This window comes from Salvelinus sp. IW2-2015, linkage group LG2 (assembly GCF_002910315.2).
Source record: "Salvelinus sp. IW2-2015 linkage group LG2, ASM291031v2, whole genome shotgun sequence".
NCBI classification, from domain to species: Eukaryota; Metazoa; Chordata; class Actinopteri; order Salmoniformes; family Salmonidae; genus Salvelinus; species Salvelinus sp. IW2-2015.
In genome coordinates this window covers 28,558,767-28,573,766 of record NC_036839.1, presented here as the reverse complement: position 1 = coordinate 28,573,766, position 15,000 = coordinate 28,558,767, and the positions used below count along the sequence as shown (strand labels likewise).

The 15,000-nt window shown below is 43.1% G+C and overlaps 1 protein-coding gene across 1 annotated transcript in view; it reads left to right on the top strand.

Annotated features, from left to right (window-relative positions):
* Positions 1 to 15,000, top strand: part of LOC111971396 (ceramide kinase-like protein) — a 57,603-nt gene that overhangs the window by 21,585 nt on the left and 21,018 nt on the right. Inside the window, 3 exon segments of the mRNA XM_070446290.1 lie at positions 2,956 to 2,966; positions 11,189 to 11,355; positions 12,375 to 12,518. Of these exon segments, the coding sequence (XP_070302391.1) occupies positions 2,956 to 2,966; positions 11,189 to 11,355; positions 12,375 to 12,518 (322 nt within the window).

Below are 15,000 nucleotides of genomic sequence, written 5' to 3'. Positions count from 1 at the left end.
AGAAATACAAGTAACAAATAATTAAAGAGCAGCAGTAAAATAACAATAGCGAGGCTATATACAGAGGGTACCGGAACAGAGTCAATGTGCGGGGGCCCCGTTTAGTCGAGGTAATTGAGGTAATATGTACATGCACAGTTGAAGTCGGAAGTTTACATACACTTAGGTAGGAGTCATTAAAACTTGTTTTTCAACCACTGCACAAATTTCTTGTTAACAAACTAGTTTTGGCAAGTCTTTTAGGACATCTACTTTGTGCATGACACAAGTAATTTTTCCAACAATTGTTTACAGACTGATTATTTCACTGTATCACAATTCCAGTGGGTCAGAAGTTTACATACACTAAGTTGAATGTGCCTTATAACAGCTTGCAAAATTCCAGAAAATTTTGTCATGGCTTTAGAAGCTTCAGATAGGCTAAATTACATAATTTGAGTCAATTGGAGGTGTACCTGTGGATGTATTTCAAGGCCTACCTTCAAACTCAGTGCCTCTTTGCTTGACATCATGGGGAAAAAAAGGTTTGGTTCATCCTTGGGAGCATTTTCCAAACGCCTGAAGGTACCACGTTCATCTGTACAAACAATAGTACCAASTATAAACACCATGGGACCATGCAGCCATCATACCGCTCAGGAAAGAGACGCGTTCTGTATCCTAGAGATGAACGTACTTTGGTGCGAAAAGTGCAAATCAATCCCAGAACAACAGCAAAGGACCTTGTGAAGATGCTGGAGGAAACAGGTACAAAAGTATCTATATACACAGTAAAACGAGTCCTATATCGACATAACCTGAAAGGCCGCTCAGCAAGGAAGAAGTCACTGCTCCAAAACCGGCATAAAAAAGCCAGACTACGGTTTGCAACTGCACATGGGGACAAAGATCGTACTTTTTGGTGAAATGTACTCTGGTCTGATGAAACTAAAATAGAACTGTTTGGCCATAATGACCATTGTTATGTTTGGAGGAAAAAGGGGGACGCTTGCAAGCCAAAGAACACCATCCCAACCGTCAAGCAGCATCATGTTGTGGGGGTGCTTTGCTGCAGGAGGGACTGGTGCACTTCACAAAATAGATGGCATCATGAGGAGGGAAAATGATGTGGATATATTGAAGCAACATCTCAAGACATCAGTCAGGAAGTTAAAGCTTGGTCGCAAATGGGTATTCCAAAAAGGACAATGACCCCAAGAATACTTCCAAAGTTGTGGCAAAATGGCTTAAGGACAACAAAGTCAAGGCACTGGAGTGGCCATCACAAAGCCCTGACCTCAATCCCATAGAAAATATGTGGGCAGACCTGAAAAAGCATGTGCGAGCAAGGAGGCCTACAACCTGACTCAGTTACACCAGCTCTGTCAGGAGGAATGGGCCAAAATTCACCCAACTTATTGTGGGAAGCTTGTAGAAGGCTACCCGAAATGTTTGACCCAAGTTAACCAATTTAAAGGCAATGCTACCAAATACTAATTGAGTGTATGTAAACTTCTGACCCACTGGGAATGTGATGAAAGAAATAAAAGCTGAAATAAAGAATTCTCTCTACAATTATTCAGACATGTCACATTCTTAAAATAAAGTGTTGATCCTAACTGACCTAAGACAGGGAATTTTTATTAGGATTAATTGTCAGAATTGTGAAAAACTGAGTGTATTTGGCTAAGGTGTATGCAAGCTTCCGACTTCAACTGTAGGTAGAGTTATTAAAGTGACTGTTGCATAGATAATAACAGAGCGTAGCAGCAGTGTAAAAGAGGAGGGGTGGGGGCAATGCAAATAGTCTGGGTAGCCATTTGATTAGATGTTTGGGAGTCTTATGGCTTGGGGGTAGAAGCTGTTTAGAAGTCTCTTGGACCTAGACTTAGTGCTCCGGTACCGCTTGCCATGCGGTAGCAGAGAGAACATTCTATGACTAGGGTGGCTGGAGTCTTTGGCAATTTTTAGGGCCTTCCTCTGACACCGCCTGGTATAGAGGTCCTGGATGGCAGGAAGTGCTTGGCCGATGTACTTGCCATACACACTACCCTCTGTAGTGCCTTGCGGTTGGAGGCCGAGCAGTTGGCATACCAGGCAGTGGTGCAACCAGTCAGGATGCTCTCGATGATGCAGCTGTAGATCCTTTTGAGGATCTGAGGACCCATGTCAAATCTTTTCAGTCTCCTGAGGTGGAATAGGTTTTGTCGTGCCCTCTTCACGACTGTCTTGGTGTGCTTGGACCATGTTAGTTTGTTGGTGATGTGGACACCAAGAAACTTGAAGCTCTCAACCTGCTCTATTACAGTCCCGTCGATGAGAATGGGGGCGTCTTCGGTCCTCCTTTTCCTGTAGTCCACAATCATATCTTTTGTCTTGATCACATTGAGGGAGAGGTTTCTGTCCTGGCACCACATGGCCAGGTCTCTGACCTCCTCCCTATAGGCTGTCTCGTCGTTGTCGGTGATCAGGCCTACCACTGTTGTGTCATCGGCAAACTTAATGATGGTGTTGGAGTTGTGCTTGGCCGTGCAGTCATGAGTGAACAAGGAGTACAGGAGGGGACTGAGCACGCACCCCTGAGGGTCCCCCGTGTTGAGGATCAGCGTGGTGGATGTGTTGTTACCTACCCTTACCACCTGGGGGCGGCCCGTCAGGAAGTCCAGGATACAGTTGCAGAGGGAGGTGTTTTGTCCCAGGGTCCTTAGCTTAGTGATGAGCTTTGAGGGTGTGTTGAACGCTGAGCTGTAGTCAATGAATAGCATTCTCACATGGGTGTCCTTTTTGTCTAGGTGGGAAAGGGCAGTGTGGAGTGCAATAGAGATTGCATCACCTTGGGATCTGTTAGGGTGGTATGCAAATTGGAGTGGGTCTCGGGTTTCTGGGATAATGGTGTTGATATGAGCCATGACCAGCCTTTCAAAGCACTCCATGGCTACGGACGTGAGTGTTACGGGTTGGTAGTCATTTAGGCAGGTTACCTTAGTGTTCTTGGGGACAGGGACTATGGTGATCTGCTTGAAACATGTTGGTATTACAGACTCAGACAGGGGGAGGTTGAAAATGTCAGTGAAGACACGTGCCAGTTGGTCAGCGCGTGTTCGGGGTAAACGTCCTGGTAATCCATCTGGTCCTGTGGCCTTGTGAATGTTGACCTGTTTAAAGGTCTTATTCACATTGGCTACGGAGAGCGTGATCACACAGTCATCTGGAACAGCTGACGCTCTCATGCATGTTTCAGTGTTACTTGCCTCGAAGTGAGCTTTGAAGTAATTTAGCTCATCTGGTATGCTCGTGTCACTGTGCAGCTCTTGGGTTGGGCTTCCCGTTGTAGTCTGTAATAGTTTGAAAGCCCTGTCACATCCAACGAGCGATACCACGACAGCCCTCAAGGAACTTCACTGAACTTTACTGGACTTTATGCAAACTGGAAAACATAGGCTGCATTTATTGTAGCTGGGGATTTTAACCTTTCTAGGACACACGTTCTCCTAGCGGAACCCCTCGACAACATTCCGCTGAAAAGGCAGCGCGGGGAAATTCAAAAATATTCTTTTGAAATATGTAACTTTCACACATGAACCTCTCTTTGGTACGTGAGACGTTAGCGTCCCACCTCTTCAACAGCCAGTGAAACTGCTGGGCGCCAAATTCAAATACAGAAATACTCATTATAAAAATTCAGAAAACAAAACATATTTTACATAGGTTTAAAGATGAACTTCTTGTGAATCCAACCACGGTGTCAGATTTAAAAAATGCTTTACGGCAAAAGCATACCTTACGATTATTTGAGAACATAGCCCAGCAGACAAATCTTTACAAACAGTAACCAGCCAAGTAGAAGAGTTACACAATTCAGAAATAGAGATAAAATGAATCCCTTACCTTTGATGATCTTCATATGGTTGCACTCAGCAGACATTCATTTACTCAATACATGTTCCTTTTGTTCGATAAAGTCTCTTTATATCCAAAAACCTCAGATTTGTTCGCACGTTTTCTTCAGTAATCCACAGGCTCAAACGCAGTCAAAACAGGCAGACAAAAAATCCAAATTGTGTCCGTAAAGTTCATAGAAACATGTCAAATGTTGTTTATATTCAATCCTCAGATTGTTTTTAGCCTAAATAATCGATAATATTTCAACCGGACAATAACGTCGTCAATATAAAAGGTAAACAAGAAAGGCACTCTCGGTCGTGCGCATGAAAAAGCTCTGTGACACTTTAGGGTCCACTCATTCAGACTGCTCTTACTTCCTCATTTTTCGGAATACAAGCCTGAAACAATTTCTAAAGACTGTTGACATCTAGTGGAAGGCATAGGAACTGCAATTATTTGAGTCCTAAGTCAATGGATACTGTAATGGCATTGAATAAAAAACTACAAAACCCCCCCAAAAAACTACTTCCCGATTGGATTTTCTCAGGTTTTCGCCTGCCAAATCAGTTCTGTTATACTCACAGACACTATTTTAACAGTTTTGGAAACTTTAGAGTGTTTTCTATCCACATCTACCAGTTATATGCATATCATATCTTCTGGGCCTGAGAAGCAGGCAGTTTAATTTGGGCATGCTTTTCATCCAAAATTCTGAATGCTGCCAACCACCCTAGAGAAGTTAACAAGTCCAATACAGTTAATCTACCCATCATGTCCGATTTAAAAAATGCTTTACAGTGAAAACACAACATATGATTATGTTAGATCACCGCCAAGTCCAAAAAACACAGCCATTTTCCCAACCAAAGATAGGAGTCACAAAAAGCAGAAATAGAGATAAAAGGAATCACTAACCTTTGATGATCTTCATCAGATGACACTCGTAGGACATCATGTTACACAATACATGTATGTTTTGTTCGATAATGTGCATATTTATACCCAAAAATCTCAGTTTACATGTTCAGAAATGCCTCCAAAATATCCGGTGAAATTGCAGAGAGCCACATCAAATAACAGAAATACTCATCATAAACTTTGATGAAAGATACATGTTTTACATAGAATTAAAGATACACTTGTTATTAATGCAACCGCTGTGTCAGATTTAAAAAAAACTTTACGGAAAAAGCAAACCATGCAATAATCTGAGACGGCGCTCAGATAGAAACAAAATTTCTCCKMCATGTTGGAGTCAACAGAAATACGAAATTACATGATAAATATTCCCTTACCTTTGATGATCTTCATCAGAATGCACTCCCAGGAATCCTAGTTCCACAATAAATTGTTGTTTTGTTCGATAATGTCCATTATTTATGTCCAAGTAGCTACTTTTGTTAGCACGTTGTTTAGTACACATATCCCGCTTGTGCAGGTCCAGGCGAACGTCGGACGAAAACTTCAAAAAGTTATATTACAGGTCGTAGAAACATTTCAAACTAAGTATAGAATCAATCTTTAGGATGTTGTTATCATACATATTCAATGTTCCAACCGGAGAATTCCTTTGTGTCTATAGAAGTAATGGAACGCAAGTCGATATCATGTGGAATGCGCATGACCAGGACCTGTCTCTCTGCCAGACCACTGACTCATTCCCCTCTTATTCAGCTCCACATCACAGTAGAAGCTTCATTCAAGGTTCTACAGACTGTTGACATCTAGTGGAAGCCGTAGGAAGTGCAAACAGATCCATATCCCACTGGGAATTCAATAGGCGATGAGTTGAAAATCGACCAACCTCAGATATCCCACTTCCTGGTTGGATTTTTCTCAGGTTTTTGCCTGCCATATGAGTTCTGTTATACTCACAGACATCATTCAAACAGTTTAAGAAACATCAGAGTGTTTTATATCYAATAGTAATAATAATATGCATATATTAGCATCTGAGACAGAGTAGGAGGCAGTTCACTCTGAGCACGCTATTCATCCAAAGTGAAAATGCTGCTCCCTATCCCTAAAAAGTTAACAAAGCCAATTTGAGGAAAAGGCTACCTAAATTCTATCAGCATATCGACTGTAGCACTCGCGCTGGAAAAACACTGGGCCATTGTTGCTATAAAAACACTGGAACATTGTTACTGTAACTCCTATAGGAAGAAACTCAAACAGGAAGTACCCGTGCTAAGGACTATTCAACGCTGGTCTGACCAATCGGAATCCACGATTGTTTTGACCACGCTGACTGGAATATGTTCCGGGTAGCCTCAGAGAATAATATCGACGTATACGCTGATTCGGTGAGTGAGTTTTTAAGGAAGTGTATAGGAGATGTTGTATCCACTGTCTATTAAAACCTACCCGAACTAGAAACCGTCGATTGAAGGCAGCATTCGCGCAAAACTGAAAGCGCGTACCATTGCATTTAACAATGGCAAGATGACTGGGAATATTGCAGAATACCAAAAGAGTAATCATTCCCTCCGCAAGGCAATCAAACAAGCAAAATGTCAGTATTGAGACAAAGTGCAGTCGCAATTCAACGGCTCAGATGTGAGACGGATGTGGCAGGGTCAACAGACAATCACGGACTACAAAAAGAAAACCAGCCACGTCGCGGACACCGACGTCTTGCTTCCAGGACTGTGGGCTCTCCTTCTCCGTGGCCGACGTGAGTAAGACATTTAAACGTGTTAACCCTCGCAAGGCTGCAGGCCCAGACGGCATTCCGAGCCGCGTCCTCAGAGCATGCGTAGACCATCTGGCTGGTGTGTTTACGGACATATTCAATCCCTCCCTATCCCAGTCTGCTGTCCCCACATGCTTCAAAATGGCCACCATTGTTCCTGTACCCAAGAATGCAAAGGTAACTGAACTAAATGACTATTGCTCTGTAGCACTCACTTCTGTCATCATGAAGTGCTTTGAGAGACTAGTCAAGGATCATATCATCTCCACCTTACATGTCACCCTAGACCCATTCAATTTGCTTACCGCCCCAATAGGTCCACAGACGATGCAATTGCCATCACATTGCACACTGCCCTATCCCATCTGGACAAGAGGAATACCTATGTAAGAATGATGTTCATTGACTATAGCTCAGCATTCAACACCTTAGTACCCTACAAGCTCATCATTAAGCTTGAGGCCCTGGGTCTCAACCCCGCCCTGTGCAATTGGGTCCTGGACTTCCTGACGGGCCACCCCCAGGTGGTGAAGGTAGGAAACACTGGGGCCCCACAAGGGTGCATGCAAAGCCCCCTCCTGTACTCCCTGTTCACCCATGACTGCGTGGCCATGCACGCCTCCAACTCAATCATCAAGTTTGCAGACGACACAACAGTAGTAGGCTTGATTACCAACAACGACGCAACAGCTTACAGGGAGGAGGTGAGGGCCCTCGGAGTGTGGTGTCAGGAAAATAACCTCTCACTCAAAGTCAATAAAACAAAGGAGTTTTATTGCTTCTACACCTGCATTGCTTGCTGTTTGGGGTTTTAGGCTGGGCTTAGGTTTTAGGCTGGGTTTCTGGGTTTCTGTACAGCACTTCGAGATATTAGCTGATGTACGAAGGGCTATATAAAATAAACTTGATTTATTGATTCAGGAAACAGCAGAGGGAGCACATCGACGGGACAGCAGTGGAGAAGGTGGAACGTTTTAAGTTCCTCGGCGTACATATCACCGACACACTGAAATGGTCCACCCACACAGACAGTGTGGTGAAGAAGGCGCAACAGCGTCTCTTCAACCTCAGGAGGCTGACGAAATGTGTCTTATCACCTAAACTTTTACAGATGCACAATTGAGGGCATCCTGTCGGGCTGTATCACTACCTGGTACGGCAACTGCACCGCCCACAACCGCAGGGCTCTCCAGAGGGTGGTGCGGTCTGCACAACGCATTACCGGGGGCGAACTACCTGCCCTCCAGGACACCTACATCACCCGATGTCACAGGAAGGCCAAAAAGATCATCAAGGACAACAACCATCCGAGCCACTGCCTGTTCACCCTATTATCATCCAGAAGGCGAGGTCAGTACAGGTGCATCAAAGCTGGGACTGAGAGACTGAAAAACAGCTTCTATCTCAAGGCCATCAGGCTGTTAAACAGCCATCACTAGCACAGAGAGGCTGCTGCCTACATACAGACTTGAAATCTTTGGCCAGTTTAATAAATGGAACATTAGTCACTTTAATAATGTCACTTTAATAATGTTTACATATCTTGCATTACTCAACTCATATGTATATACTCTTTTCTATACAATATATAGCTTCTTAGCCTATGCCTCTCTGACATTGCTCATCCATATGTTTATATATATTCTTATTCCATTCCTTACTTAGATTGTGTGTATTAGGTATTTGTTGTGGAATTGTTAGATATTACTTGTTAGATATTGCTGCGCTGTTGGAACTAGAAGCACAAGCATTTCGCTACACTCGCAATAACATTTGCTAAACATGTGTATGTGACCAATACAATTTGATTTGATGCAGAACATTTTGTGTACAGTACAAAGTGTAATCCTATTGAAACAATCACGCATGCTACAATAGACTTCTATTATTAAACAAACGTTGACCTCAACTACACGAGATAACCCTACTCTTCATTAAATCCTCTCTGTCTTACATTCTAGGCCATATGGTGCTGTAATCCATAGCTCTAACACTGAACTAGGAGGGACTTCTAGCAACAGCAATAGAACATGCAGTTCAGTCAGTCCAGTTCTGTCAGCGGTTATGGTGATAGATGATTGGAATTGTGTTCAGGTTCTTCTACACAGAATAGCATTCACACTTTATTCTGAATAAACAATATGGAGGAGAATCAGATAATTAAATGATGAACAAATTGTCTCCCTGTCTAAGCATCTTATTCAGAAAATGCAAACAAACAACATTTCTGAAGTTTTGACATGTCTGAATCTCATTTTGACATGTCTGAATTTCAAATCTCACCTGATTAGAAACAGGGCAAAAGTAAACATGTTGTCCCACACTAATGATGCAGCGCCCCCCCTTGGGCCAATGAGTGACAACAATTCAAGCTCAAACGAGACAGGATATATGCTTGATCAAAGTTTTGAATTTTAGTTTGGCCTATCAGTGTAATTTTGTAACTGCCGGATCTATATGGCAAGATGCATCATTCATCCAAGTTTAGTCAAAATCGGGCCAGTGGAGTCGGAGATATTGCGTGTGACTAATGAACAAACGAACGGACGGAGCCAGATCCGCAGTTCCCCTTCCGATTTCATTGTGGGGGACAACAACGATGTGAAAATAGAAATAATAAATAAATAAACGAAAGACAAAGGACAGAGCCCTCCACACGACCTATCCAATTATTTTTGCAAGAGAGAAAGCTTGGTGACAGCTTGGTAATTAAGTTCTGTCTCCTATGGCTGCTGGGTGCATCACTAACCATGATCAAAAATGATGCAGCGCCCCCCTTGGGCTTTTCAGTGTAATTTTGTAAATCACGAATTTCTATGGCTAGATGCATCATTCACCAAGTTTAATCAAAATCGGGCCAGTGGTGTCTGAGATATTGCGTGTGACTAACATATGTAGAGTTGATTACTATAGCGCCCCCCTTGGGCCAATCAATGTAATTTTGTAAATGCTGGTTCTCTATGGCAAGACGCATCATTCACCCTAGTTTTGTCAAAATCAGGCCAGGTGTGTCGGAGATATCATGTGGGTTAGCTAGACTCATGTCCCTTAGCATGTGACCGTTATAGCACCACCGTGTGGTCGATATGAATGTTCTTGCATATGTGAGTCTTGACAGTGTTTGCAACATGTGTACCAAATTGTGTTTTAATACAAATATCCTTTACTGACTTATATGCACTTATGTTCCAGACCACATCCACGTGAATGTTTATTGGTCAATAAACATTGTTGTTTTAGTTACTAGTCTGGAAAATATTGCGCTGAGAGATGTCTATAGATGTCACATATCAAGTTTCATGTAGATCGGTCATTCGGTGCTAGAACAGTAGCGTTTTTCACAAAATACTAAATGGCGGAAAATCCATCATGGCGGACCTCATGGATCCCTGAGGCGAATTTCTTCCTTGTGAGGAGAGGAACCTATGTAACAAATTTTATGACTTTCGGTCAAATTTAGCATTTTTTATTTCTTGTTATAGTGCCACCATCTGGCCAATCAGTGTAATGTTGTAAATGCCGGCTCTCTATGGCAAGAGGCATCATTCACCTAAGTTTCATCAAAATCGGACCAGAGCTGTCTGAGATATCAAATCAAATCAAATGTTATTAGTCACATGCGCCAAATACAACAGCTGTAGACCTTACAGTGAAATGCTTACTTACAAGCCCCTAACCAACAACGCAGTTTAAAAAATATGAATAAGAATAAGAAATAAAAGTAACAAGTAGTTAAAGAGCAGCAGTAAAATAACAATAGCGAGACTATATACAGAGGGTACCGGTACAGAGTCAATGTGTGGGGGCACCGGTTAGTCGAGGTAATTCAGGTAATATGTACATATAGGTAGAGTTATTAAAGTGACTATGCATAGATAATAACAGAGAGTAGCAGCGGTGTAAAAGGGGGGGGGGGGGGGGGGCAATGCAAATAGTCTGGGTAGCCATTTGATTAGATGTTCATTGCGTGTGACTAAGGAACGTATGAACGAATGCACGGATGAGAACAGATGCACAGATCCACAGTCCCCTCCCCGATTTCATCGTGGATGACAATTAACTGACAGACAAAATGTTTGGGTTATAAGCAAAATAATGTAAACAAGAACACAGAACACTTGATACGAACAGGGAATGGCGATGCTTATTTACGACGGGCCGATATTGGGCTTGTTGGTTCTCTAATTAAGTAATATTTATGCATGTGAAGAAGGCCAACTGGCAGGATGTTTTAGACCTTCATGAATATTCATGAGTTATGAGGTCAGGAGCCATATATTATATGGGCGAAACAGAAAGAGGTCAGGAATGTGTTTAGTCCAATAGGATGGGACCTGTGTCTGTACCATCATAAGCCTATATTGCCACAAGAGAAATGGCAATGACCATGGCATAGTAATTGCCCATTTTGATGCTGGACTAAATGTAGGCCTACAACTGAAGTGAAAGAATGCCATACACGTACTAGTTACATCTCAATCTCTGACAGAGAACCCGTCACCGAGTAGAAGCATGTCATTCAAGCTGCAGCACCAGGATGCCAACTTCATACAGTACATTCATCGATATCTGTACTATCTATTCTTCTTCTCTCTTCCCTCTCTTTGTCTCCTGTCTGTGTTACTATAGGTTGTAGATGTGTGTAGTTTCAGTTCTCTGGGTCGCTCCCTGCGTTTCGGCTTCTCTGCAATGTATGGTTTTGGCGGGCGGACGCTGGCCCTGGCGGAAAGGCATCAATGGATGCCACCTGGGCAGAAACGGGAGTTCGCTGTGATCAAAACGCTAGCAAACCTCAAGTAAGTCTCTCTCTAGAGCACTAAAACTCAACTCTGAACCTCGAAGCCAGTTCCACTGCGTTTTTCATTGTTCCCCTCTAATCAGGGACTGATTTAGACCTGGGACATCAGGTGGGTGCAATTCATTATTAGGTAGAACAGATAACCAGCAGGCTCTGGACCTCGTAGGGTAAGAATGCCTACCCCTGCTATAGAGAGTCACAGCCACACACAGACACACAGACACACAGACACACGACACACGACAGACAGACAGACAGACAGACAGACAGACAGACAGACAGACAGACAGACAGACAGACACAGACACACACACGCACACACACACACACACACACACACACACACACACACACACACACCACCACACACACCACACACACAGCACACACACACACACACACACACACACACACACACAATACCCGTAAATTCTGGACTAAGCCTCCAGGGAAAGAGACTTGCCTGCCTTCTCTCAAAGCTAGGGTTTCCTTTTGAATAGTCTCTTTATCACACATGAATCTGTCTCTAGAGAACCATCCCTCCTCTTCTCCAATCCAGCCATCTAAAGCCTACTCTCTTCATCTTCCTCTCCCTCTCTATCTTGGTATGTCTGATTACAGGCCTGAAGACTATGAATTGTCCTATCTTCCTGTGAAGAATGTCCAGAAAGTCCTGAAACGCTGGATCTAGTAAAGTAAGTGACAGAAGTCTGTCTGATTATAAAATCTGTAGTCCAAGTTTGATAGTAATTACCTGTGTGAATTTGATTTGAAACAGGCCTCTGCAGGCTTAATTGATCGTTGGAAGGAAACCAAAATGCCTTCTATGTAGAAGATCAACCGACTAAATATGTGGGGGGAGAATCTCACTAAGAAAGACAAAACACAAAATGATGCATCTGAAAATATATATATATTCTTTAGAAATGAGTTCTTGAAAGACGACAACGACATAGGTGAGTTTGTCATGTATGATGTTTTATCAATGTGAACTTTTCTATATCTTGTCTTTTATAGTGTGGCACTGTCCATCACTGAAACCCCGTCTTCTCTAGAAGAGCAAGAGTTGTGGATGACCAACCAGGGTCTGTTCCTCAATGTCAGCATCATGGCCGTCCCCTGTCTCTGCTCCATGGCCCCCAGGGGCCTGGCCCCTAACACCAGGTATGTGGGTCTCTCTTAACACAATCACCTCCTGCATATGCGAGTACAATACATGCATACAAACCTGAATCCATGCCTGCATGTGCGTGAGTGCATGCGAGCCTACATCTGTGCCTAGTAATGTATATATGCGTGTGGTTGACTCAGCATTTAGAAATGTGCATGAACTACGTCCTGGACCAGTGATAATGGCATGGGGTTACCGAGCTGCCATGCCGTGCCGTGTTATGCAGGGAAGGCCTGCCCACTCCAAGACCTCTCCATCACGGGTTGACAACTCCATGGTGTCCCCCTCCCAGAGAGCAAAGCACCTTGACGTGACCCTGAACAACACCCTGTCGTTCTCTGCAAAAATCAAAGCAGTGACTCGCTTCTGCAGGTTCATGCTCTACAACAGTGGTTCTTAACCTTGTTGGAGGTACTGAACCCCACCAGTTTCATATGCACATTCACCGAACCCTTCTTAATTGGAAAAATAAAATATGATTTTTTCAAATTCAAAACATAGGTATATATTTTACTGGTGCACAAAATGAACCGTGCATCAACATCAACACCGTGTGTTCAAAGAACAAAATCATCAAAACATGATTTTCACACAAAAACAAAAACATAATAATTAATATTTACTGCAAATCAGTGTGACTTCTGCTGTTGCCTTTCAGAGACCAGTTCAGAAATGCGCGGCTTCACCTTGGCAAGTGCCACTCTCATGTCATTTTCGCAACAAAGTCTGTTCCTTTTCTTCGTTTTTATGTCCAGCATCCTCGAAAAGGATTGCTCGCAAAGATATGTTGTAACAAACGGTATGAAAATCTCCAGAGCTTTCTTAGCAATAACAGGGTACGTTACCATTTGTTGACACCAAAACGTTGAAAGCATTGTTGTTCTGAAGAGTTGCTGTTGAACCTGGCTCTGCTGAATTTCAATGATTTCATCGAGGTATTCATCATTGACATCTGTTGTCTCAACACTAAACGTGAACGGCTGTCTCACCCATGCTGGATATGACTCTCTTGTAGGSAAGTATCCGTCGAGAGACTTTGCAAGCTCATCTAAGTGCGTGGCAATTGCTTGCTTCAGTTCCGCGGGTACAGAAATGTCTCAGATTCCAGATACATCTTCGATCTTACTTACACAGTCGTTCAGCAGGGAAAAGTATGCGAAGTTATCGTTCTCTGTTCGTCGTTTCCATAACAGTAGCTTTTTTTGAAAAGCCTTCAGGTTTTCCTCCGCTTCGATGATGTTGACTCCACCGCCCTGCATCTTTTGATTGAGATGATTGAGAGCTGCGAAGATATCAGCCATGTACGCTAAAATGAGAATGAACTCAGAATTTTTTAAGCAATCTGCATGACAATGTTGGTGCTCTTGCAAAAACAGGGCTAATTCCAAACGCACGGCAAAAACACGATTCAGCACCTGTCCCCGGGATAACCACCGAACGTTAGAATGGTACAGAAGTACCTCGAATTCAGAGCCCATTTCTTTACACAGCTCACTGAAGATGCGGTGCCTCAGAGCACTAGTTCGCACATAGTTCACGCATTCCACTACAATTTGTAATACTTCTGCCAGTTTTGAAGGCAAGGTTTTTGTTGCCAACGCATGCCTGTGCATAATACAATGCGTAACAATGATGTGTGGTGCATCGGCTTTCACTAGCGCACCAAAACCAGACTTTCTTCCCAGCATGACTGGAGCTCCGTCCGAACAAACTGCAGAAACCATATCCCACGAAAGATTGTTATCTTTGAAGAAGTCATCCACAAGTTTCTTCATATCGGCTGCCTTAGTTGTTGTTNAATACAGCAAGCTGGCTTAGATTGGAAACGTCTGTGGTCTCGTCGAGTTGAAGGCTGAATTTTGCCGGGCTTGAAATCAGATCTGCAACTACTTGAGCCAAGATGTCTTTGCTCATGTCCTCTATTCTGTCGCTGATGGTGTCATTTGAAAGAGGAATTTGGGATAACTTAACTTCAGCCTCTTTTCCCAGCATGATATTCGCCATCTTCAACACAGCTGGTTTTATGAGTGTTTCACCAATGGTGTGTGGTTTGCCCTGCTTTGCGATCAGGTAAGCAACTTCGTACGATGCTGTGAGGATCGGTTTGTTGATGGGTACAAAGCCGAGAACAAGCAGAGTAGCCTTTTCATCGAATTTGGCTCTCTTCACCTTGAATTCAGCGAGCGTTGTGTTCTTGTATTTTCCATCTCCATGCAGCTTAAGGAAGTGTTCTCTTAGTTTTGCCGGTGCTAGACTAGAATTGCTCAACTTGGCATTGCAAATCATGCAGTTAGGACGCTGACTCCCATCACGTTCCGTTATACATGTGAATCCATATTGTACATATTCGTCCGACCACTTTCTTTTTTTGCTCGACATAGTAAGTATGAAGGGATTAAAATATTAAGAAAGAAATCACAAGACGTACCATCACGACAGTCACAAGTCGACTACTGAGCGCACCAAATTCCC